Source organism: Equus przewalskii, chromosome 20, assembly GCF_037783145.1.
Source record: "Equus przewalskii isolate Varuska chromosome 20, EquPr2, whole genome shotgun sequence".
In the NCBI taxonomy this organism is placed as follows: domain Eukaryota; kingdom Metazoa; phylum Chordata; class Mammalia; order Perissodactyla; family Equidae; genus Equus; species Equus przewalskii.
In genome coordinates, this window is record NC_091850.1 from 29,052,946 (window position 1) to 29,080,081 (window position 27,136).

Here is a 27,136-nt window from a genome sequence, read left to right on the forward strand (position 1 = left end):
TCAACTCAAAGAGCAAATAAAGCTGACTCCTTCCCTTAAGTAGAAAACTCAACATCAGATTTTAGCAGAGCTGTCTCCTGAACTCCTGCTACAAAGCTTTGTAGAGAGCTAGTGAGTCCAGAAAAATAGTCCATAAAAGAGGAAAGAGCCACAGAAGGCCCCACGACAAGCTAAAGCTTTGCCCGGAAAGATAAACTCCACATTATGTCTGAAAATTCTGAAAAAGAATCCTGGGAGACTAAAGCTTTGACACCAGGAAAGAGACGGAAATATATGAGGGAACGAAGGTAACTGTCCTGGAAAGGCTTCATTTCTGAGGGAGACAAGGGTAAAAGAGAAGGAGGGAGGCATTCTTTGAATATTGGTGATGAAAGAAGAAAAGAAACCAGGAAAAATGTGGGGCCTTCCAGAAAATATGAAACTAGAGAGTCAGATAAGGTAAACCTTGTCTAAGCCCTCTGCCTAAAACAAAAGCCACACAGTAAGGAGACTTTCATTGCAGATTATTTCTATAGAATTCTGCATGTCAGTGGATATCTACATCTGTCTTTCACTGGATATTTATGTCATTCAGTGTGTTATGAACAGGAACATGAAGGAAACAGTAACTCTTTTCCACAATTAAATATATCTGTACAGTGTATGTACAGACCCATTTGTCTGACATGTTTCATGCCTATGAAAACTTAGTAAGTTTAGAATATTTTGCCTGACTCAAAATTTCTTTTTGACCAAATGTGAAATACCATGTTGATGTTGTGGGAAATAACTTCATTAATTAATCTCGAAATGAACTGGGTTTATGGAAACTAAGAAATTATGGAAATTGACAGTAGGAGACAAGTGGATCAAATATCTCTTTTTTCTCTTAATGACCTTATCTATTCAATAGTTGAATAGATAGTTGAACCCTATCTAGTTCAATAGAATTGATTAAAAACATCAAGTTGTTTGCTTTTTCAAGAGACACATCCGAAATATGAGGATATGTGAGAGTTGAATACAAAAGGATAGAAAAAGACAGGTCATGTAATACTAATGGAAAATAAAACCTGAATAGTTAGGAATAGTATCAGACAAGATAAACTTTAGGTGAAAAGCATTACTAGAGACAAAATTGGTGCTTTCATAACAGAGATTAATTGTTTCACTGGGAAGATATGGTACCTGAAACTGTAATTGTAAATGCGTACGCATCTACTGATGTGGCCTCAAAGTGTATAGAGCGAAATTGAAATAACAAGAAGAAAAATTAAAATCATACTAGGAGAGTTTTAAAAACTTTTTAATGAAACATTTCTAACATTCATAAAAGTAGAACTTCCCATGTGTAACACAGCTTTGATGATTACTAACTCCTGTCAGATTTTCTTTCCTTTATATACTCACCCAGTTTCAACCTCACCTCCATCCCTAACCCCAGACATCATAACGCTTCATCTGTAAATGTTTCAGAAGTATCTTAAGAGACAAGGAATCTCTTTTTAAATAACCACAATATAACACTGTAACACTTCTCTAAATTGATAGTAACTACTAAATATCATCATACATTGTGTTCCTATTTCTCTGATATTCATAAATGTTTAGAGTTTGTTTGAATCATACCATCTAAAATTTTAATATTCCTGATACCTATCCCTTCACATCTCCTTGCCTATTGGATTTTCCTTGGTAGCATTTGCCATTAACATACTATATATTCTATTTGTTATTGTGTTTAGCATCTTTCTGCCTAGCAGAACAGTACCTGAAATATAATTAGGTATTGATTTAGTTTTTGAATAAATGCATAAGTCTGGAATTAGATTAAAAAATCCTTTATTTTGCTAGCACTATATGAGACGTACAAGAAGAATATATGGGCTGGAGCCTTGTGATGCCTGGTAAAGCCCTGCTTCTCTCTCTCTCTCACCACAATGGGCATGGCTATGTGAAGGATGCTCACATGTATTAGAATGTAATGCTTTAAATTCAGATGGGAAAATAAGACCTGTAGACAGAAGACAGTAAGAATACAAACAAAATTCAAGAACCCACTTCATCCTGTAGGCATGGAATACATTGAAGGACTTTCTCTGCCTGTTTTAAAAAAATTTTTAATTAAAATTTCTTTTATTGAGGTATAATTGAAATACAACATTATATTGCTTTCAATTGCACAACATAATGATTTGATATTTGTATGAATTGTGACATGATCACCACAGTAAGTCTAGTTAACATCCATTACCATAAATAGTTGTGAACTTTTTTCTTGAGATGAGATCCTTAAAGATTTACTTTCTTACCAACTTTCAGTTATGCAATAGTGTATTATTAACTATAGTGACTATGCTGTACATTACATTCTCATGACTTATTTATTTTATAAGCAGAAGATTCTACCTTTTGACTCCCTTCACAAATTTTGCCCAATTCACGCACCTCGCCTCTGGCAACCACCAATCTGTTCTCTGTATATATGAGCTCGGCTTGTTGGCTTTTGTTTTAAGATTCCACATATAAGTGAGATCACACAGTATTTGTCTTTCTCTTTCTGACTTACTACCCTTAGCATGATGTCCTCAAGTTCCATCCATGTTGTCACAAATGGCAAGATTTCATTCTTTTATGGCTGAATAATATTCCATTGTGTATATATACCACAATCTCTTTATCATTGATGGACACTTAGGTTGTTTCCCTATCTTGGCTATCATAGATAATGCTGCATGAACATGAGGGCGCATATATCTTTTCAAGTTAGTGTTTTTATTTCTTCAGATAAATACTCAGAAGTGGAATTGCTGGATCATATGCTAGTTCTATTTTTAATTTTTTGAGGAACCTCCATACCATTTTCCAAAATAGCTGCACCACTTTTCTTCCCACAAACAGTGCACAAAATGTTCCCTTTTCTTCACATCCTCACCAACACTTGTCATTTGTTGTCTTTTTGATGATAGCCATTCTAGCAGGTGTAGGGTGATATCTCATCGTGGTTTTGATTTGCATTTCCCTGATGATTAGTGACATGGAGTACCTTTTCATGATTCTGTTGGCCATCTGTATGTCTTCTTTGGAAAAATATCTATTCAGATCCTCTGTCCATTTTTTAATTGAATTGTTTGATCTTTTGCTCTTGAGTTGAATGAGTTCTTTATATATTTTGGATATTAGCCCCTCAACAGATGCACAATTTGAAACTATTTCCTCCCATTCAGTAGACTGCCTTTTCATTTTGATGGTTTCCTTTGCTGTGCAGAAGCTTTTTAGTTTGGGGTAGTCCTACTTGTTTATTTTTGCTTTTGTTGCCTTTGCTTTGTTGTCACATTCAAAAAAATCATCACCAAGACTGATGTCAAGGAGTTTACCACCTTGTTTCCTTCTAGGAGTTGTATGGTTTCAGGCTCTACATTTAAGTCTTTTCTCTGACTGTTTTAGATTACATGAAACCTTTACTGAAGCCAGTCTTGTTTCGGGGATAGAAAATGCAAAGATGATTTCTGGAGTTTGTATGCCTGTCTTTCCTAGGGCTGCCATTACTGAAAGCAGAATTACAGGATCTCCTCAGCTTGTGCCTGAAGAAACTGTAGAAAGATCTGCAGTCCTATTTTATGATGTTCGTTCAGAATTATAGTCTCAGCTTTAGAGGTTCAGTCCTCAGCTAAAAACCTGGACTTCCCGAGTTAGGACTCTAGCACCTCTTCATGAGTAAATCCCCTCCTTAAGAGGCCCTCAGAGAACTAGTGCAGGAATGGTAGGTCAATTTCCCTTTGGGCTTTGCTTCCAGAGAGTAGAAACAAGCTACTCCCTGGGAATGAACGCTATTTCCAGGGTGCAGTGTCCCTTGAGTTTGGGACACTAGAAGAGACTTTAAGCCGGTAACTAGGGAAATAGTGCGTGAGGAGGGCAATGTGAGGTAATTAGATCAGTTAGATGTGAGGTGGAGTACCGTAAGTTCAGGAAGGGTCCATAAACAGAGATAGCTCTGATCCACTTTGAAGTGGAGCTGTCATCCATGTGATTTCCTAGGTCTCCACCATTCCTGGTTCAGAGCGTTTTCTATGGGGACAGAGTCGTGAGTACCTGGACAGAGAGGGGTTAAGGATCAGCTCACTAACCCCTCCTTCCCACTGCCCATGGGTAGGAGGGTGAGAGGCGAATACCCAATGGGACAGAAGCCTGGGAAGCAGGGCGAAGGGCACCAGAGGGGACAGAGAGAAGAGAGACAGGCAGGATCCATCTCTTACCACCTCCCAAGCTCCCAGCCAGCTCCAATCCTTCACGCTTGGGCGCCAACTGTGTCGGGCGCACACAAGTCCCTTGTGGCACGCAGGGCGCAGGGCACGCAGCACAGGAGCGAGCATGGGGAGCCTGCGGGCGCTGCTTCTCATCTCCTCCCTTCTGCCTGGGCTCCTGCTCTCAGAGGCCGCCAAAATCCTGACTCTGTCCTTGCTGGGTGAGTGCTTGGCCAAAGAATCCAGAGACAGGCGTGTCCTAGGCACTCACGCCAGGGCTCAGGCAAACAGCCATTAGTCAGAGGGTCATTCCCTGTGGTTTTGCAGACTGGGCGGGTTTGTTTCCCTGACTGGAAGATGAAGGGGTGGGTGCTGTTTGTAGAGGCAGAGAGAGGCCTCTCCCACCACAGAGGTGGAGAAGATAGTTGCAGAGAAAACAGAAATAGTCTTTCCTCTCCCTTCTAACTCAGGAGTAGTTCCCTATAACAGCAGTCTGGGGCCAGAAGGTTAAGATACAGCCCAGTGCAGGAAACTGCTGGCCTCCTTCTCCTGGGCTCGGGCTGGACATGCAGAGGCTCATCCAAAACTTTTAAGGGTTGCGCAGCAATTGCCTGTAGTCGGTGGCTGGGTTTTGCAGGCTTTTGGTGGTCAGGGCAAAGGAAGGTAGGATGCTCCTGGGGCAAAGCACTAATTTTCTGAGGCTGTGTAGAAGTCAGGGTGGAGCAGGAGAGATATTTCAATGACACTTAGGAAGATGGAGTGGTTTTATCCCAGGGAAACCTGGAGAGCTGATCTGGGCTGAGGAGGAAACCCTGAACATTCCGGTCTCTCTGGATGCCCTTCTCTTTCCCCTACCCCGCTGGAAGTGTTTGAAGGAATTATAGACGTATTAATTCTGCATTTTGTGGCCTCTATTTTATTTCCTTTTTTTGTTTGTTTTTTTTTTTTGCCTCAAAGGGAATAGAATTTGAAAGGAAAAAATATATCAGGATAAAGGGTCATCATAGGATGGAGCGTCTCAAGATTTTAATCAACCCACAGTGGGATCTCTTAGATGACTTTTAGATCACTGAGAATCAGGGATCTTAGAGGTGGAAGGAAGTATACATAAATCATTTAATTCAGTCCCCGCTATGTTTTCCTGAGCAGGAAACTAAGGTTCAGGGAAGCAAGGTGCCTTTGGCAGATCACACCAGACCTCCCTGAGGCAGACACCATGAATTCACTCAGCGTTTCTAACCCGAAGACCATCCTCTCCACAGCTCCCACTATCACCACTTTTCAGTGGGGGGTTTTTATAATCACTCCTTAAGAAACCCTGAAACACCATTGGAAACATTTTTTTACTTTCTGATTATTAGTAGCAATGAAGCAAAAGAATTTCCTCACCTCTTGAAAACATGCTGTTCTCCTGCCTCAGACTCTGAGAGGGAGATGGTGTGCTGTGTGAGGTGCTGGAAGCCCCGTCTCTGTCCCAGGATGCACTGGGGCTCACAGACCCTCCATGATGGGATGCCTGTGGGGTCACCCCTTCTCCTGGGCTCCCAGGTCTAATATGGATTAAAATGTGAGTGTGAGATGTGAGACATTTGTACTTTATACCTCCTCTGCTACTTCAGACTATGCAAGTCTGGGTGTAAAAAGCTGAGAAATAGCTATACACCATTTGTCTAGCACTACACCCCTCTAACCCCAACTCCAAATTCTTGACATTTCCCCTTAACTTCTCTCCTGATCTGACTTTCTTTGCTGCTAAAACCCTTAGATTCAAGCAAAGGTTCCGTGTTGGAGTGGGATACAAGAGAAGACGTGAGTGTGATGGAACTTGTCCCTCCCCCACGATCAAGCTTCTCTTTCCTTAAGATCTCAGGATTGTCCTAGGATGGGTGATGTCTCAGTCTTCATGCATATAGGATCATGCAGGCCCATTTCACGGCCCCCACAGTTAATCTGAATGTCTTAATTTGATTTTCTGCTCAATTCAGACCCAGCTGAGAAAAGTCCTGTCAAATACATTTGAATCTCAAGAATTAGGGCTGTAAGTGGTGGCTCCATGTCCTTCTGCTCCAATGGCTCTTTCTTGGACTCACATTCAAGCTACCGCATTTCTGGCTCCTACACTAGCATAAATTCCCAAAGAGAAGGATTCCAGAAATAGATCTAATTGATTGTCCACAAGGACCCTTCACATTCACATGCACAACACTGTGCCCAAATTTCTTCTGGAGCACTTATTTCTTTAGGACACGATGTCCCATATGGCCACAGTTAAAATCCATTATGCGCCTGAAGATCAGGAACTCCTTAAGTCCTGAGCACCAAGAAGTTCATCACATTGACATGGAGACCAGAGTCTCATGAGGGGATCTTTGATGGAGGTTTGCCAGAGGTCAAGGATGTGGGCCAGCAGGCTCTGGGGGAGTGGGCTAGGGTGTACACAGCTTGATATGGAAAGTGTGACTGACGAAGTTCATCTTGTCTACTCGCCATCAACCTTCTGTTTCCCTATCCTTCCTTTTATGGATTTGTCACCCCTCAACCTCGGCTCTCATCGTTACAAAAATGATGTTGTGCATTGTTCCTAGGTGGAAGCCATTTTCTACTAATGGACCGAGTGTCTCAGATTCTTCAAGATCACGGTCATAATGTCACCATGCTTCTCCAGAGAGCAAATTTATTAATACCAGGTATCTTTTCTCACTAATTCTTGATTTCTTCTACTCCAGGCAAAGAGCAACAAGGCTTTTTGCATACAAGAGCTTTTCAAATAGTTTTAAAAATCTTATTGGATTGAAAGAATGATAAAATTATCTGAATGTGTGCGTGTGTGTGTGTGTGTGTGTGTACGTAAGGTGTTGAAAATCTTCTGAGCTCTGTAGTCCCATGTTTTCCTCCTCTACCTGAACTTCTACTCCAACCATGCAATCCTCCACACTTTATTACAGATTATTTGGTAAATGCTGCTTTATAACGTGGCTTGAAAATACGTTGAACAGAAGTGTTCAGCCATAATTAGGATTTCTAACTGGTAAGGATAGCTTTTCTTTTTCTATAGCATAGATTAAGTTCTCCTCCTATGATATCTGAAATTTAAGGAATTTCTCAGGGAATTCCTTATTTATGTAGCTATGATCAGAATCTATCATGGAGATGATCTTGTTTTCTTGAAAAATCAGTGACTGCCTGTAAGTTTGTGCATCGTGATGTTAGAAGTTCCTAACTGCGTCATTGAATCAAAAAAATTTTAGCAAAATGAGCTCATAAATCTTATCAACTCTTCTTTTCTGACAGACAAAGGAATAATACGTCAGAGAACTGAAATGACTTACCCAAGGTCACATGCAGGCTAAAAACAGTGTTAAGTGGATTTAGGACTTTAAGCTCTAGATTGCTCAACCTGAAGGGTTGCTCAGGCTCTGATTTTCAGAAAAAAAAAAAATCCAGTATTAATGAACAAAGTATTAAGCTTTGAGGAGCAAAATTTTGAGAAATTATGAAATTTTGGAAGTGACTTCATGCTTTGTTATTGTTCAGATTGTTTTAAAACAATTCTTTTCAGTGAAAATTCTTTTAAGTTTTTTATTGTGGTAAAATATGCATAACATAAAATTGACCATTTTGACCATTTTTGTATACAGTTTAGTTACTTTAAGTCCATTCACATTGTTGTGCAACCGTCACTGCCATCCATCTCCAGAACTTGTTCATTGTCACAAACTGAAACTTGGTACCCTATAAAAATTAACTGTCCATTACTCTCTTGCCCTCAGTCCCTGATAAGCACTATTCTACTTCATTTTTCTAATAATTTGACTATTCTAAATACCTCATCAAAGTGGAACCATACAATATTTGTCCTTTTATAGCTGGTTTATTTCACTTCACATAAATTCTTCAGGTTCCTCCAGGTTGTAGTGCATATCAGAATTTGTTTCCTTTTTAAGGCTGAGTACCATTCCATTGTATGTATATACCACATTTTGTTTATTCGTTCATTTGTCACTGGACATTTGCATTGTTTCCACCTTTTGTGAATAATGCTGCTATGAACACTGGTGTACAAATATCTGTTTGAGTCCCTACTTAAAACTATTTTAATCACTTCTAGATTAGGTTCTGTATTCTCCACTAAACATCAGTTATATGCGTATCCTTCTGTATCTGCCTTGACAGCAGATCTGATAAAATAGCTGTAGTATATTAATTTTTAATGTAATTCTTTTCAACTTAAAAATTGTAATTAAATTTAACAAAAATTATAAATTAAATCAAGTTATATTAAAATTTGGTATTAAAAAATTGCAGAGGCCAGCCTGGTGGTGCAGTGGCTAAGTTCGCATGTTCAGCTTCAGTGGCGCGGGGTTTACCAGTTTGGGTCCCAGGTGCGGACCTATGCACTGTTTGTCAAGCCGTGCTGTGGCAGGCGTCACACATATAAAATAGAGGAAGATGGGGACAGACGTTAGCTCAGGATTAATCTTCCTCAAAAAAACCCAAAAAATTGGAGATTGCCCCATGGTCTAGTGGTTAGTTTCGGCAGACTCTGCTTCGGTGGCTTGGCTCACCTCCCAGACACAGACTTACACCACTCATCAGTGGCCATTCTGTGGGGGTGATCCACATACAAAATGGAGGAAGATTGGCAACAGATGTTAGCTCAGGGGGACTCTTTCTTAGCGAAAAAAAAAATTGGGGAGTTCCCATGAACTTTGAGAAACTGCTACAAATGACAAACCTTCTACCTCTTTGAAAGCTGTATGTACACCAAAATCTATAACCAATTCAGGAAGTTCACGGATCCCTTCAGTTTTATCCTCACTTTCCAGGATTAAGTCTCTAGAGTTTCTTTCACTATTCCCCATTCATATGCATTTTTGAGGCTTTGAAACAACATATTCATTCTTCACTTCAGTTGTGCAGCCTGGATAAAAATCTGCAAATAAGCAAAACTCATGATTGGGTTATTATTTCTGACCTGATGCCCATTTCAGTGTGGAAAACTTTGAACTTTTCATTGACTCTTCATTTGGACACACTTCCCCATCTTGTTTATTTATTTACAGCTTTAACAACTAAATGACATTAGTGGTACTGAAATAGTAATTGTCTCTAATGCTCACATCAACTAATGATCCAACCAATATCTGAAATCACAATTGGGTTATAGGTAGAGGCTGATAGTTCATTGAGGAGCCTGATAGAAAAAGCCTAGACTGCCTTGAACAGACTGTTAGTAGAAATGCAGATGTTAAGAACTCTGCGAGTGAGGACTCAGAAGGAAGTGAGGAGCATGGTAGAGAAAATCTATTTGGTCTTACACAATATGTAAATCATCCTAAACAGAATTTTGGTAGAAATATAGATGTTAAAGGCCTCTTGATGCTTATAGTAAAACGTGAGAGGCAAGAGATGAATTGAAGGAAGAACTATGAAGCATAAAGAAACTAGGACTTTGTGATTTTGGAAATTGGCAGCCTATCTAGATTGCAAAAGATTCTGAAATTAGGGGATTCACTGTGAGGAAAGCAGTGAATTCTTTTCTCTTGTAGACATAACCAGTGATGTGGATGGACAACTTTTTGCTATTGCCCCTGAAAGATTAGAAAGTCAGAATATTTAATCTTACAGAGAACTCTTTGAGGATTAAGTTTGTGACTCAAGGATCTCATCAGCCATATTGGCAGATGCCATAATAGAGATGAAATTCTTTTGTAAAATATGTGGAGGTGCCTCTTCTGTAGTGAAGTGAATTCCCATGACATACCCAGGAGATCCACAAGGTACTTGAGAATGTTATACCAGAAGAAACATTGTGAGTTTTGTTGGTGTTGCAATCCAATGTACACATCAGGATAGATGTGGAGAGGGCTGATGGCCACTCTGAGTTTATTATAACCAGTATTTCAATATATACATAGCTTACATCTGTTAAACATACACAGGTGTTCTGGATGAAGTAATTAGCGAATGCCAAGAATTCTTAGTGATTTCTCAAGGAGCCCTCCCACGGCCTCTGTTTTGATATTATCATGTTATTGCTGTGCTTGTATATTTTATCTCGGAGCAGGCAAGGTCTCCTAGGCAATGGCTCCTCCTGCTCCCAATATCGATATTGTGTCTCCATCTGTGTCCCCGGGCGACCGATGCCTGTCTCAGGTTGCCTCCCCCTGGAGGTCTTACCCGTCATTGGCTAACCGGCCTTCTCACCTCCAGGTCACAGTTGTTGGCAAGCTTTTTCCAGTGATTATTAACCCTTCCTGCGTCAGGGGCGGCTACGAGTTTGGACTGAAAGAGACAGAGAGAGGATTACATGAAAGAAGGCTGTTAGACTCCCCAAAAGTAAGAAAGAAGCTGATAAACTATTCAGCTGTAGTTTCGTGATACTTTTTTTGAAGGACAAAGAAGAAGTCTGAGACTGAAGCAGTGAGCCCAAAAGGTAGAGCTTCAAGCTCACAAGGCTGAGTTTCTAATTACAGAAGATTATTTCCAGTCCTTAAATTCTAACACTGTTTACCCTTTTGGATGTCAAAATTTGTTAGGAGGGGCAGCTCATTTTTTCTTTTCATTTTGTTTCATTTAGAATGATAAGGTCAGTAACTGGTTATTTTATACCTGTCCCATCATTGTTTCTTGGGAACAGATAACTCCTTTCCTAATTTCATGAGTCTACTGAAGGAGAGAAATTTTACCCCTGGATGGACCATACCCAGACTCTCACCTATGCTTGATTAAATTCTTTGGATGATATAATTGGAGACTTTTGAGCTGATAATATTTAGATGAGATTTTGAACTATGAGTTGATGGTGTAATGGTTTGACACTTTTTGGGATGTTGGCATGGGGTGAATGCATTTTGTAATGTGGAATATACAAAAGCGTTTCAGGTGCAGAGGGCAGAACACAGGGGAAAGATGATGTCCCCCCAAAGATATCCATGTCTCAATCCTTGGAACCAATGAATATGCTACCTTATATAGCAAAGGGACTTTGAAGATGTGATTAATATAAGGATCTTGAGATGGGGAGATTATCCTGTATTATCTAAGTGGGCCTTCTATCAGAAAGAAGAGAACAGGAGAGTGAGGGAATGAAGCGGGATGATGGAAGGAAAAGTCAGAGTGACGTGGTTGCAAGCTGGAAGGAGGCCATGAGCTAAGGAATGTAGGCAGCCACTAAAAGCTGGAAAAGACAAGATAATGAATTATCATCTAGGGCTTCCGGAAGGAGTGCAGGCTTGCCCACACCTTGCTTTTATCCCTGTGAGACCCATTTTGGACTTTTGATATCCAGAACTATAAGATAGTAAATTTGTGTTGTTTTAAGCCACTAAGTTTATAGTAATTTTTTACAGCAACAATAAGAAATTGATACAATCTTCTTATTGGTCAGGAGAACTCCAGGAGGCACAAGAGTTAAAACCTCTACAGCAAAGGCAACTTTGGGGGCACTCACGGCAGTGCCTATTGTATTGCAATATGGACAGAATCTAGAGGTTTTTGTTGTTGGAGGTTCTATTCAAAGTGGGCTGATTTTTAAGTTAAAAGCATAAATAGCCTTAAGTAAAACATAGAAATGAAAAATATGTTCTCCAGAATGCAAAAAGACCTAAAGATGTTGGACTTTAAATATTGTGGTGTCACCAGTCAATAGTTGTTTCTTGAGAGTGTCATGGATAGAGAGGCCGTAGACTGACCACACAGTTCCCAGGAATATAACTGAGGTACTGGCCTTGAGCTGTGTGTGGGGGCAACAGCACATCCCTTTGTGTGAGTCCTTTGTGAATGTTTTCATGTCTCGAATGATTGCGGCAAATGAATCTCCTTGGAGGAAGAAGTCCTCACTGTAATGTCATACCTGTTCTCCTGGAGAGAGTTGGATATGGTTAAGATCTTGCTGAAAAAGATTGTGGCCAATGGTAGGGCGATTAGAGTCCCCCATGGGTAACCAGTTAAAGGAATATTCTGTTCCTTCCAAGGTGAAGGCAGCTACAGGAGAGAGCCTGTTGAAATAGTTACTGAACAGAACATATTAGCCAAATGTATGATGGCAAGTATTTGCCAGTAAACACTTAGATAAAGTCAGTATTTTCACTAAGATTGGATCTGGGAGCTTTCATGTGTGGGACCACACATTAATCTCTCCCCAGTCCCTACAGATGGTTAGCTTAAATGTCACGACTGATGAAGACCCACCTGCACTAAGAGAGTATGTAAAATTTCTCACTCGAATAATAAGGCCATTTTAGAAGAGCAGAAAAGGCTCTGAAGAAAATCTGAAAAAACAGGTTTCCAGAGCAGGGAGGGATGTCTAGCTTGAGTTTTTATTGTGGGTGGAGGGATAGGATGGGGTGAGGGTTCCCCCCATTGGTCTGACTTGCACGGTTTGAAACTCCCACTAGGGCTAAGGAGGGATAATGGGACTTTCTTAACAGTTTTTCCAGGCGAGACACAGAAGAGGATGAGAGTTGGGGCTTGAAGCCTGTCAGCAGTCAAACATCAAAACAGACTCAGAGTTTTTATTACTTGTGGGTAAGGGGTGGGGGGCAAGTTGGGAAGTAGAGGTGCCGAGGACTACTATTTCATTAAATCATTGAGTACCTTTTACTGAATCAAAAAATGACTTGGATGGATCACTTTAAATAAGGAGAATGAATTTTTCTAAACCAGATAAAGCAGAGGCTCTGGAACCAAAGAGACTTGTATTTAAACATAAACTGTACCATTTCCTATGTGTGCAACTTTCACAAATTATTTTAAAGTCAGTTAACTTTGTTTTCTCATCCCTGGAGTGAGACCAACATACCTTCAGTGGCAACTTTAAATGGGACCTTTCATAACTGTAAATTGAAAAACATTCCTGAATCTTTGCAAGGTTCTCAGTACCTGTTTTCAATATATAAGATTGATTGAATAAGAAAGCAACCAAACCAAAGAAAAATAGATCAAAAGGCAAACATTCCAATAAATACAAAATTATTGGAACAAATAAATGTTGCTATCATGATGCTCATGTTAACCCATGTTGTGAGACATATTTACCATTTTTAACTGATTGATATTTTCTTAGGTTTTAAAGAGGAGGAAAAATCATATCAAGTTATCACTTGGCTTCCACCTGAAGATTATAACAAAGAATTTATGAATTTTTTTGATTCCTTTATGAAAGACGCTTTGGATGGGAGGTAATTTCTTTTTAGTATTTGAACCAAAGAGTCACTCTTTTAGTGAAACAAATGAATGGATGGATATGTGTATGCTTGGACTGAGGATATGAGAAAGGGATTGATGAATGGATGGATGGATGGATCGATGGATGGGTGAAGGGATAGATGATGAGTGGATGGTTGGGTAAACAAATATTTCTCACCAAAATATCCAATCCAGTCTCTGGGGATTCTTTCTTACTCTGTACTGTCTTCTGCTCTAGGCATGAATATATCTGTGTAGAAAGTGGAGCTTGTTCTTTCTGGTACTCCCTTGCAATACTTCACTTACAATTTTGTCTATAATCTCCGCAAAACAGAAGCATAAGCACCTCAGTAGGGAAATGAGAACCACCTTTTCCCACTGATTTTTCCTCTTTTTTCCTCACATGTATTCACTATTGAAGGGATGACTTGTGAGCATTGAATTGTAGTACTTGACCTTCTGGCCATGTAAAGTCTTTTTAAAAAGCAATCAGCCTCATGCAAAACAAGACATGAAGCTAATTCCTTTTGCTTCATCTTGAATGAAAAGGAATGTGTAACTCCCTAAAATTAAACATAAAAGTGGAAGTACAGAAATCCATGTCTATCTGGGTTAATTACAATGGCCTTATTCCTTCCTTTGACCTTGAAAATTCTATATACTAATCAAGTTCCTGCTCAAATCTGACTTTTTCCCTAAAGCCTTCTTTCCTCCCTCAAATTGGAAGATCCCAGGCCCTCCTGTACAGGTCTGATCTGACCTCCTTCTTTGACACTCACTGTTAGTCTGTATCGTCTTGCATTGTTCATTACATATTTTAAGTATATGCTTTGTCTCTTCTCCCCTAATTTAATATATTTTAGGACAGGTATAGGTAACCGTGCATTCTTCAAGTATTTTTTTCTATGTATTAGCTAAATTTGAAATATGATTAATGAACTATATGCTAGGAATTTTTACAGCATTACTGAAATTATCTAAAATATTTGGCAACCACTCCTATGTTACTTGAAATCTTTAAAAATACCCAGCAATAGATGGCTTCAGCCAGTTACTTCTGTTATGAGATTTGAAGTTTACCCTGAAGATCAGGCAGAGATTTGCATATTGCTAATGTGTTCATCACACCTATGGGGTGTGATGCTGCAGTGGTGCACAATTACAAGTGTGCCAAGGTGTTGATTCTCTTGCTCCTCCAGGCAGCCGGCAGGCCCCTGATGTCTTGAGCCCTTGCACCTGTTACCTCTGGTGCCTTAAAGTGCAGGTGGGCATCCTCATCTATTTCCCCACAAATTAGACAGACAAGAAAAATGATCACGTTCCACACAGGCAGTGATGGGAAAGCATCACAAGAAGATAGGTCTCTGGAGTAATCCCATAGACAAAGTTTTAATTACTTGTCAGTAAGCTTTGCCATTATCTTCTGTGGATACCACAGCGTGCACTGAATTGGAAAGGCTAATACCATATTTCAAAACCAGGGTTTTTTTTTTCGTTGCTTAACCCATGGGCAGAATTTCTATTTTTTAGCTGAGATTTTTAATTCTAATACCATCAAGGAATCCCTTGGGTGAGGTGATCTGTCATATGCGGAATGCATGGTGATTTTAAAAATATGTCAATATGTTTGGGACTGTGTCATCGAGTAACTTCCACAGTATGGCTCAATAACAAGATAATCACTTATAAAGAGTCAGTATGTAAGTGAAGGTTAAGGATAATATCTCAGAATTTAGGTAGAAAGCAATCTGTGAGGTCTGCTATGGTCGTAGTGATGCTGGATTCAAACATCAGTTCCTCACCCACCACACAAGAGGGGCCAGGTCAACCTGGAACACCAGGCTTATGGCAGAAGGTTTTTATTTTGGGTGCTGTGAGCCAGGAGATGAGAGTGAGCCCTCAAATTCATCTTGTCTCCCCAAAATATGGGAGGCAAGGCATTTTAAAGGTTGCAAGGAATGTGGCTGCCTGTAGGGAGGGGGAGCCTGTGGCCTTGCCTGTTGGCACTTTCCTACCAGCCTGCATTTGGCTTTGTGAGGCTGCTTTCAGAGAGGGAGATGGTGAGATAAGGGAATCCACAGGTGGATGTCCTTGGTTGTCTGCCTCCTTGGTGGATGGTGGATTCTGGTGCCAGGAAGCTGAGGAGTTGGGGTCTGGGAAACTTCAGCTTCTTGATATTCTCTGGATATCAGTTTCCCTATAATAAAACTTCAAAGGACCTGTAACTAGCCAAAATGTTAGCAAAAGGCCACCTGGGCTTTAACAATTTATAACTTCTTTTCTCAAAGATTGGCAGCTGAGCTAACATCTGTTGCCAATCTTGTTTTTCTTTTCCTTCTTCTCCCTAAAGTCCCCCAGTACATAGTTGTATATTCTAGTTGTGGGCCCTTCTAGCTCTGCTATCTGGGATACTGCCTCAGCATGGCTTGATGAGCACTGCTGAGGAAGACTGGCCCTGAGCTAACATCCATGTCCATCTTCCTCTACTTTATATGTGGGATGCCTACCACAGCATGGCTTGCCAAGCAGTGCCATGTCAGCACCCGGGATCCGAATCAGTGAACCCCCGGGCTGCCGAAGCAGAGTGTGGGCACTTAACTGCTGCACCACTAGGCTGGCCCCTGAGTGCTTTTGGTTTTAACCCCATATATGCTGGGTTTAATGTAGGAAAACTGATATCAGGGCCAATATCAATAGAAGGCTCCCAGAGGAAAAGGCCCAACAGTGGCAATTTAATTTCAGTTAAGGTAATTCAAGTGTGCCTGTGGATTTCAAGGACTGAGAATTCCAAGATAAATTTTCTGATGAACTGGCTTTGGGATCTTTTGGGATTTGGATTGGAGGGGAGAAGAGAGGGGAGGAAGGAAACTCTCTCAGAAGTAGAACATCTGCCAGCCTGACTGAGAAGAGGGTGTTAATGGGCAACGGTGGAACAGAATGCTGCTGCTCGGTGTGGTCTTGCCCACCTGGGAAATTTCTTTGTAGCCCAAGATTCCTTATGTATTGTGAAATTAACACCTCGAACTAATGTTTATCACTGATTTTCTTTCTCTCAGAGACTCATTTGCAGACTTTTTAAAGTTGATGGAACTATTGAGTCTTCAGTGCAGTCATTTGCTAAAGAGAAATGATATCATGGACTCCTTAAAGAATGAGAACTTCGACCTGGTGATAGTTGAAAGTTTTGACTTCTGTCCTTTCCTAGTTGCTGAGAAGCTTGGGAAACCATATGTGTCCATTCTCCCCTCCTCGTTTGATGCTATGGACTTTGGACAACCAAGACCTCTGTCTTATGTGCCAACGTTACATTCCTTCCTGACTGACCATATGGATTTCTGGGGCCGACTAAAGAATTTTCTGATGTTTTTAAATTTCTCCATGAGGCAACGGCAAATCCACTCTAAATTTGACAACACCATCAAGGAGCATTTCCCCGAAGGGTCTAGGCCAGTTTTGTCTCATCTTCTAAAGAAAGCAGAGTTGTGGTTTGTGAACTCTGACTTTGCCTTTGATTTTGCTCGGCCTCTGCTCCCCAACACTGTGTATGTTGGAGGCTTAATGGCCAAACCTGTTAAGGCAGTACCTCAAGTAAGTAAAACTTTAGCTCTCAATATGGGCTTCATGCAGAGGTCTTCTGTGCAGAGCTGGTGGCTGCCTCTGGCAGTGTAATCCTGAGAGTGAAGGCAAGTGAGGCTCCTAGGGCACACTTCTTAAGGAAGTACTCATTTTCAGGGTCATGCAAGTGCAGTGATAGCACTAGTACAATCCTAAGATTGAGGACTTCCTTAAATGCTACTCCAGGGTCTTCTCTTGTCTCACCCTAGTCCAGGTCCTGGCAGGATAAGCCTTTTAATAAGTTGATAATTTTTGTTCACATTTGTAAGATCATATGGATGGTAAGTATGCAGTAAGCATCTGTCACATGCAAGAATTGTTAAGGAGGTGAGTTCTTCACAATGAAACACACAACACTGTGAGACAGGCTGTAACCAAGGCGGGACTACATGGGACTGACTGTAGGCATCATCTCCAGTATCCCCAGCCTGTAGAGCTCTGGTTCCCTGGTTCAACTAGACCTCCTGATTTGGTTGATCTGGGGTCTGGCCTGGGCATTGTCAGTTGTAAAAGCTGCTTAGTCATTTTTGAATGCATAGATTCCGAAGCACTGTTAGAAGTTTTCAAAATGGTGGGAGCTGAGATTAGTTGGCTCTCTGTTGCCTATCAGCACTGGTTTGACATTATATGAAATTTATCTTTTATACATATTGCCACCTAGAGGGTAGTATGACGATCCCCATTTTAATAAACAAGAGGACAGAGGCTCAGGTGGTGCGAGTGACTTCTGCACTATTTTTCATTTCAGAGCCAAGAAGAGCCCTGATTTGTCTGGGCCTTTCAGACGCTAATGTGTCTACCTTTTCACTACTGACTTTGCATTGAATGAGCAGAAAGAGTTGAGGAATGATCCATGGACTAGATGGGCTCTGAGTTGGTGGCAGGATGCTTTAGGGATGGAGGTGAGAGGAGAGGCATTTCAGGACGGGAGAACATGGAGTCCCAAGTGTGGAGGTAGAAGTGAGATGACCATGACTCTGGGTTCCTTGGGTGACTCTGTCTAAACTAGAGAGTGGAAGATTCAATTGCACAAATATAACCAGGCCAGATTGCAGAGGTCTTACCCAGGAGAGTGACTCCAGCCTGGGCCATAGGGCCAGGGGAGGGAATTGTTAAGCAGGAGCATAATGGGAGTGAGGGTTGCAATGGCTGTGAGATAATGGAGGCTTTTCTCAATTTATCTTTTCTGTATTTTCCAATTTCTATGTAATGGTCTTATGTTGGTTTTTTGAAGAAGAAGAAGATTGGCCTTGAGCTAACATCTGTGCCCATCTTCCTCTACTTTACATGTGGGATGCTGCCTCAGCGTGGCCTGAAGAGCAATGCATAGGTCTGCACCCAGGATCCGAACCAGCAAACGCTGGCCCACTGAAGCAGAGTGCGCGAACTTGACCGTTAAGCCACAAGACTGGCCCCCTTATGTAGCTTTTGTAATTATATAAGGCTGTTTTAAAGTCATCCTTTGAGATGGTAAATTAGGCAATGTTATGCTGGATGGAATCAACCCAACAGAATGAGAGTGTAGGAGCTGGGAAGGAGGCACAGAATCCCAGAGAGAGTCAGAGTCCTAAGAAACATTTGGAAGTAAGAATTGACAAAACTGCTGTTAAAGGCAAGATGGCAACATTAGGTCACTACCCTCCTTAAGAATTGCCTGAGGAAATTGAAAAAGTCGCTAATGTGCCCAGGCCTGGGGTTGGTGCTGGGCATTGCCATTTTTAAAAGTCTTCCCATGTGGATATAATTTGCAGTCATGTGGGTGAACCACTGAGGTAGGAGATGAACTACAAAGATCAGTGACTGAGAATATCATGGAATATCAGAGCAAAGCATGTGACATGGCGCATTGGGTGTGGGTGGCTAGGTGCCTTCCCTATTCTGCCTCCACTTCTTATGCCAGAGGTCTTCTCCCAGCCTCTCCTCTCTAACCTCCAGAAGACCCACCTCCCACTGCTGGACCCTGATCCCCACTGGAATTCCTCCTTACACCACGACATCTGGTCTGGCTTTGGAAAACTCCCAAGTGCCCATGTCTCCATGCGCCCAAAATGAGTAGAGAGATGGCTCTGATTCTAGTGTCACGGTTTCAAAGAGGAAAAATGTTCCCACCAACACAACCGGGACGTGCATAATGCAGAGGATACTGAGCTGTCCCGGGAGCTATGATAATAGATTCAGGACAGTGAGCTCTAGGAGTGACAGGAAGGTGTCTTCAGTAAATAAGCTAGCTTTCATTCCTCACTGTGCTGGGTTTCATAAACAACTTTGTAAATCTCTTTTCCTTTCTTTCCTTTCTCCAGGAATTTGAGAATTTCATTGCCAAGTTTGGAGACTCTGGTTTTGTTCTTGTGGCCCTGGGCTCCATGATCAGTGGCTCTTCATCCCAAGAATTTCTCAAGGAGATGAACACTGCCTTTGCTCATCTCCCTCAAGGGGTCTTATGGAGGTGTAAGCCTTCTCATTGGCCCAAAGACATCAAATTAGCAGCAAATGTGAAAATTGTGGACTGGCTTCCTCAGAGTGACCTCTTGGGTGAGGACTACCCGGGTCTACTTCTCTCTTATCATTTACATGTCTTTAGGGCTCCTCAGGGCTCTGACCTCTAGTTGGGCAAACCCATCATCATGAGAAGGAGCTGCTAAGAGCTAAAGACAAGTCTCCTGGGGGCAGGAGCAGCCAGCTGGAGTTCTTGGGGGAATCAGGCTATACTTCCAGTGAGATCAGATGCCAAAACAGCCATCTCCCCTTCAGTCTTTTCTATCCCAGGGTGGATGTTAGCAGCAATTAAAGTCACATTGACTTAAGGCATTCGGTCTTGAACAAGGTCACCTACATACAGGCCAAAATAACCCATGAAATCTGAGAACACATACCAGAGGCACATTGCCACTGTATTTAGTGTCTTCATGAGCACCTGTTCACCCATGTCCCCTTACACACACACACACACAGATACATCTTCCTTAGCTGCTAAAGTGTGAATGACTTCTACCTTCACAACACTGATATACACAGTGTCTTTAGGATGTGCCAAAATACCTCAGTGTCGAGCTGAGTTACCTTATAGCCAGTTATTTGGTCTATTGAGCCTCTAGTCCTAGAGAGTCTCCTTATTCCTCAACAGGTTTGCTCTGTGCCCACTGATGCTCCTTAGAGACTCCTCACTGCCATGGCCACTGGCTAGATCAGAGTCTCTTAACCATGATTATGACTCAAAATCATCTGGGGAATTTAAGAAACAGATTCCTCGTTCCAATTCTGCAAATGTATTTCTCTAATCTGGGATGGAGCACATGATTCTTATTTGAAAGAGACATAAGGAGATTCTGATGCGCATTCCAGTTGAGTGGCACAGGCTGACAGGAACTCTTCATTATCAGCAATCATTTTAGTTAGCTCTAAATAAGCGTTGGATGAAAACACTGGAACTGGAAGTACTGAGGTGTAGGTTCTAGTCTTTGCTTTCAAGGATCTTCTCATATATTTGAGGAGAAAACCCAAACACTGTAAGTTTTATGAGTGCCACATATATTGTGATGCTAATGAATGTGTTAGGAATTCTGAGAAGTGGAAAATTAGTTGGCAAGTGAGAAAAGATTGCTCAAGAGAAAGAAACAGAGAAATGCAAACAAGAGATGAGAGAAGCAAAGAAAGGCAGTGGGATGACAGAAGGATGGATGGGTGGATGGATGGAGATACATGCCTTGCTTAGCATGATTCTCTACAGAATTCACTGGGTTATCCGTCTTAGTTGGGTTCTATCTTTGGCAAGGAGTCTCTGTACAAAGGCAAGACTTGGAATCCTGTATGTTGGAACACACACCTTGAATGTGTATGAAGCAAAATTATCTTTACAATGGTTTGAACACAATTTGAGAGTCCATTGTTATTTTCTTCTGCCCTTTCTGCTTTACTTGGTATTTTGAAACTTTTTATCCTCAAATGTTCTGCACTCACTCTTATTTGGACAGCTCACCCTCACATCCGTCTCTTTGTCACCCATGGTGGGATAAATAGCATCATGGAGGCCATCCAACATGGCGTTCCCATGGTGGGGATTCCCGTCTTTGGAGACCAGCCTGAAAACCTGTTCCGAGTAGAAGCCAAAAACTTTGGTGTCTCTATCCAGTTAAAGCAGATCAAGGCTGAGACACTGTCTCTGAAGATGAAGCAAGTCATAGAAGACAAGAGGTATGTGGCTCTCTGGGCTTGTGGTCACGTAGGCTGAATGAAGACATCAAACATGAAGGGCACCATGTGTGTCTTTTTTGCGATAAAAAATGCAACTTCCAAGATATGGAATAATACATGTGCAATGTTAACAGCTGACCTGTTTCCTCTGTGAGCAAAACTAGGCAATTTAGGTAAATGCTAAGAATAGTTTTCTGCTTTATGGGTTGTGAGGAAACCAAACTACTTACACAGGTTCTCTCTGAGAGGTCTTATTAATTGGGGTGCTTTAAGTAGAATCCAACTGGGTAGGAGGTGGCCTTCCTGTACCAAATGTGCCACCCTGTTCCTTACCTCAGGACCTTTGTCTGAGCTGGTGCCTAGAGCACGCCTTCCCTTCTCTTCACAAGGCTGGCTCCTTCATCACTTTTGGGTCTTATGTCCAGTGTTACCTCCTTAGAGAGGCCATCTTTGTATTTCATTACTGTCTAGACTCCTCTCCTGCCACTCCAATCTTCATTCATTGTTTCCTTCTTGACATTCCTCAGGATCTGAGTACTTCATTTCTTTAGGTTTTAATTTATTGTCTGTCTCCCACACTAGAAAGTAGAGAGTAAGCGCCCCAGGACAGCATGTGTCTCTTGTTTTCCGCAATGTTCCCAGCACCCAGCACAGGGCCTGCCACAAAGTGAGTCTGAAGGAATTTCTGTTAAGTGAGCCAACAAAAGGGCCCATTGATCTCTTAGTTGACTTCCCATCCAGCACAATGATCTCAAGTGAAGAGAAAAATATGTGTATATTTTTTATAACTAAGAGGGACTGAATAAGTTGGAGTTCAAGGGCACAAACCTGAATCAGACCTCAAGACCTAACATATTACCTTGCGTGTAGGAACCCCACAAGTTGTTCTTATTAGATGAGTAGGAAACAGCCATACAGCTTGTGATTCTTAGCCCTAGAAAAGGTGTTAAGTTCCAGGGGTCAGCAAACCCAGAAATTTCATGTATATTTGATATGTAATTGTTGCAATTTTCATTTTCTGAAGAATGGTTTTCTAACATTTTTGGTTTTGAAATACCTAGACCCAAAATGGCCATGAACTTCTGACCCCTGTGAAGGAGTCATTTGGTCTGGGATCGTCCCCAGACATGCGTCAGGGCTGGCTTCATAACTTGTGGTGGCAGATGTAATATGGAAATGTAGAGCCCCTTGTTATGAACTTTAAATATTTCCAGCTGGTGACAGCAGAGAATTAAATCAAGCACAGGACCCATCTAAGAGTGGGGCCCTGTGCAAATATGCAGGCTGCAGCCCATGGGGCTAGTGCTGGTCAACATGATGCTCTGAAGGGGCAGGAAAGTGCTGGTGTCCTCCTGGGCCACAATCTCTAGAGTCACATGAGTCGCTAGTCCAGACATAAGCTCAAAGTAGGTGTGCACTGTCTCTATCTCTCCCTCTCTCTCTAAATTACATTATGTGTATATTTTTATATAGTATATTATGTCTCCTTGTGGTAGAGACTAGTTCTTACAAACTTATTCGATTTTTATAGTTTCTCACTTTTAGCACTAAGTGTAGATCATAGCATGTTGGTACCGGTTGGACCTTTTTCAAGGGGACAGAGCTAGCCAGTGGCAAGCCCAGGCCAAGGACTTTTCCTTGAAATGGAGCCTTTATGCGTATGGTGGGAAGTGCCTGTGTGTGATACAAGGACTCTAAGGCTTCTGAGACCACAAGAGTAACGCCCCGCCTCTGTCTCGGCCAACAGGTACAAATCTGCAGCCGTGGCCGCCAGCATCATCAGACGCTCCCACCCCCTGACTCCTGCCCAGCGGCTGGTGGGCTGGACCAACCACATCCTGCAGACAGGGGGTGCAGCGCACCTCAAGCCCCATGCCTTCCAGCAGCCATGGTATGAACAGTACCTGCTCGATGTCTTCTTGTTCCTGCTGGTGCTCACCGTGGGCACCATGTGGCTCTGTGGGAAGCTGCTGGGCATGGTGGCCAGGTGGCTGTGTGGGACCAGGAAACTGAAGAAGCCCTGATGCCAAGCGTAGCCTGGGGTGGCAGTATTTGGGGGGGGGGGTCACCGTTTCTTGGGAGCTTCCCACTAGTTCTGGCAACCCCTGTTCTCCACATCATATCCACTTGCTAATTGTGCTATGAATTCCTGCTCACTGGCTTCTTCCTATGATCAGATTTCTTTACTCAGCACTTGTGGCCTTCTTTATTTTCCAGTTAGCAAGGACTATTCTGTGATTCTGTCCCTGGGTCATTTGGACCAGTGACCCTCAAACTTTAAGCCTTGAAGCCTACCTTCCTTATCATGCCCCTTATTCAGGCACTGAGCCTGAACCATTCCAGCTTCCATGGCCAGTATCTTCTGAGCCTCTTTCCATCTTTCCTGCCTCCACCACTTGTCATGGAATAACACCTAAGATGGGCACTTTCCTAATTCTTTCATTTTCTATTTGTTTCTCCTTTAAACTCTCTTCCAAGTTCAGGAAGCCTGTCCTACACATGTGCCTTCAGGGCCAGAAACACCCTTGCAGGACCGTGTCTGGCTCCTGCCTTGGTTGCTGCAGAGAGCTCCTTCCTTGCTGGTCAGGTGTGGAGGCTGCAGAGTAGTCAGGGGCTGAAGTCGCCTTGGTCACTGTGTTTCATTGCAGTGAGCTGTCTTCTAATTTTCCCATTAAAAAAATAAAGTCATGAGAAAGAAGTTCATTTCTTTTTAAACTGAGTGTGCTTTTGTGCCTCTTGACAGTTGAGCCTTTCTCTACATGACATACTCTTGGGAATTGCATCCACCTGATAGTAATAGAAACCAGAAAAAAAGTGGCTGTGACAGCTAAGAGTTTTCTTCTCTTTCTTTTGTTTTTTGCCTCATGTAAAAGAGATCTGCAGGTAGGCAGGCAGTGCAGGGCTGGCATGGTGGCTCCATGATGTGCTCAACAGTGCAGATTTCCTGTCTGGTTGATCTGCCTTCTTCAGCAGGTAGCTTTCATCCTCAAACTCACCCTGGTTTTGCCAGATAGTCTTTTTGTATCCAACCAGCCCCTGGAAATTTGGGCAAGACAAGGGAAAATTGGGAAAAGTGAATTAATCAGGTCCTTGCCAGCTGAGTCAGCCCTCATTAAAGAGATTTCCCAGACACTCCAGCCACCCAAAGACTCCACTTACATCTCATTCACCAGGCCTGAGTCTCGTGACCACCCCTACCTGCACAAAAGGTTGAAGAAGTGTCCCCATTTCCATTTCCTGCTGCTGGGTTGGGTGTTGTTAGAAAGAAAGACAAAGGACAATGAATAATGGGAGGAAACTAGAGCCTCGACCACCTGTGGAGGTCAGGCAGGAAGTGCTGAATAGATGTTTTGTTCCACCTGTGACCCTGTGACTTAGTGACCTCAGGGAAAGTCTTATACCCACTGTAAATGCCCCAGGTGGAAAGCAGACCTTTCAGAGCGGTGAACAGGCAAAATAGCAACAGCAGTCCTTTACCGTGGTGAAGTGTGTTATGTTTTCCTGGTTCTTTCATCTCCTTTCTGCCATTTAACTGGGTAGATGTGTCTAAGCAGCCCAAGTCAAAGAAGCAGGTACTAGCAGGGGCCACCACAGATGGAGAGGGAGCCATGGTGCTAATTAAGACGAGAGCAAGAAAACCTGCTGCCTCCTCCATCCAAGGCACAGGGCTTGGGGAGTGGAGATGGGCTGGTTTGAGCCCCTACTGGTCCCTCTTGTGGGTTCCTCTTTGCAATGAATAACCTGCCCTACCACATGGTGGTCCTGGCTGGTGGACCCTCCCGCCCAAGGTGATTCCACGCCCACGCGTGCAGAGGGGAGTTTGATCAGCTAGGGAATTCTCTTGGGGTATTTTGTTTTAGGCGTATTTTTTTCCATAAGACCTAGGGAGGCTCCTTTGTCCATGCCAGTCTTTAAATTAGTTAATCATTTATTTTTTATAAGTATTCAAATGGAATATTTAGAACTTTAGAGACACAGATCTGTCAGAGCGAATTTTTCTATGCATTTCTTCAAATTTTATCTCAAGATAGCAGTAATTAGCAATCAGATACCACTTGCATTAGTGATTCAATCCTCTGGGTTTTCTTTTTCCTGATTAAAAATCCAAGATAAATTTTAAGAGATCTTGTGTTAGGACAAATGCAAAGAAGAGAAGCTTCCACAAACAAGAGTGGTAGACACCTCCAGGTGACGGAGACCCTCCCTTGTCTGTAGATGAGATCCTTGAGAGGGATGGCACCCAGTGACCACTATTCCTTTCTCATTTTGATTGAGTGGTGAGTCTTTTCTGTACTTTACAGTGATTTCACAAATAAGCAAGCCTACAAATATAACGGAATAGAGCTACAGACGTAAAGACCAAATAATAATTTGTTTCATTTCATTCTTTCCCCTTGTCATAATTTCTCTCCTGGAATTTTATTGAGCAAGGCTTTTTGTTCCATATTCCTTTAGTGACCATTTATGAACTTCGTATTGCCTCAGATGAAAGATATTGTCATTGAGAAATCAACTAGCCAGCAGTAACTGAAAGCCTCAGCAGAGGGGCTTAAGTCAGTGGCCTTCAACCTGGGCTCTCTGCGCCTTAATGTGTGCGTGAAGACCTTTCCAGGGCTGAATGGCACACAGCCTCTAGAAACAATAAGTCTCCACCTATGTGTACGCTACTTTCCTAACACTGGTCTGCCTAACACCGTGATGTGTTTATTTGATTGAATCTGTTTCCTGTCACACTTTTCACAATTTCCTGACTCTTATTTTGCAAAAGAAACACACAGCTTTTACGCATCCTTATTCTCAGCATGGTGCACTGCCCCAGGGTTGAAAAACAGGGGTACCAAACAGACAGTTTGAAATGTAATGACTAAGCAAGAACTCTTTGTCATTAAAATGATTTGGAATTCTTTGTTTTTAACAAAAATAAAGAATGAACTTTGATTTTTCAGCTATTAGACCATTAAAAGTAACTTTTCATGGTGGATTTCTGTGTGATTTTTGGCGTATCATTTTCAAGATGGTCATAACAAAACTCCTACTACTCTTGTTACTTATTGATGTGAATAATTTTTTCATTTATAACTTATATAGATATAAAAATATCTCATTCCAGAATTAGATAATTTTTATCTAGAGACACATGGATTAATTTTAAAAGATTTGAAAATAGCCCTTTATCTCATTGTGAGATGTGTATTTTGTGTTTGGTAATTATTAATCAAATTGGAAATATGTGGGGTGTTTTTGCTAATTTAATGCTTTTAATAAAATTTAGAAAGATAATTTGGTAAAAATATTCATCTCTTAAAGCCTCATTCTTATAGGAAATAGAAATATTACTTTGAATTTGAATACATATTTATGATGCTTAAGGTTATAATAGAATACCTGACATAATTCTTTCAAGGATAAATTTATAGAGAATAGAATTAAATTCTCTGAAGAAAGTGGAATAGAAATAATAATTCAAGGAAACTATGGAATGATGTAAAATTTCCAACTGATAATGAGAAGCTTCTTTATCTATGTCAGGAATGGATGGTCGCGAGTATCAAACTGCTGAGACATTAACTGACTGCATCAATTGAACAGAGTGACATAACTGTTTACTTTAAAATCACAATATTTTATTGCACCAGAAATGACATCCTACTCAATTATTTAACTTGTGATGAGAGATTTTAGAAGTCAATTTAAAAATGTATTTTTACAAAAGTATTGTTAGTTACAGTTGAGAAAAAAATTGAATATCACAATTTTTTTTCACATGGACTTACACAAAAAGAGTTATTTTTCCTACATAAAAAGTAGATGGGAGGTAGGCAACTGCTGGCCTTGTTTCAATACCTCTGCAATGTCAAGAAGAATGCGTTTACAATTCTTGCCCATTAACTCATGGTTACAAGATGGCTGCCCAGCTC

General features: G+C 41.5%; 1 protein-coding gene across 1 annotated transcript; it reads left to right on the forward strand.

Annotated features, from left to right (window-relative positions):
* The first annotated feature begins 4,184 nt into the window (after positions 1–4,184).
* Positions 4,185–26,199, forward strand: LOC103545468 (UDP-glucuronosyltransferase 3A1-like). The gene is made up of 7 exons (XM_008512115.2): positions 4,185–4,444; positions 6,809–6,910; positions 13,291–13,405; positions 16,469–17,000; positions 19,328–19,559; positions 20,999–21,218; positions 22,966–26,199. The coding sequence occupies exons 1-7, from the start codon at positions 4,351–4,353 to the stop codon at positions 23,240–23,242; spliced, it is 1,572 nt and encodes a 523-aa protein (XP_008510337.1). The 5' UTR covers positions 4,185–4,350; the 3' UTR covers positions 23,243–26,199.
* The last annotated feature ends 937 nt before the right edge of the window (positions 26,200–27,136 follow it).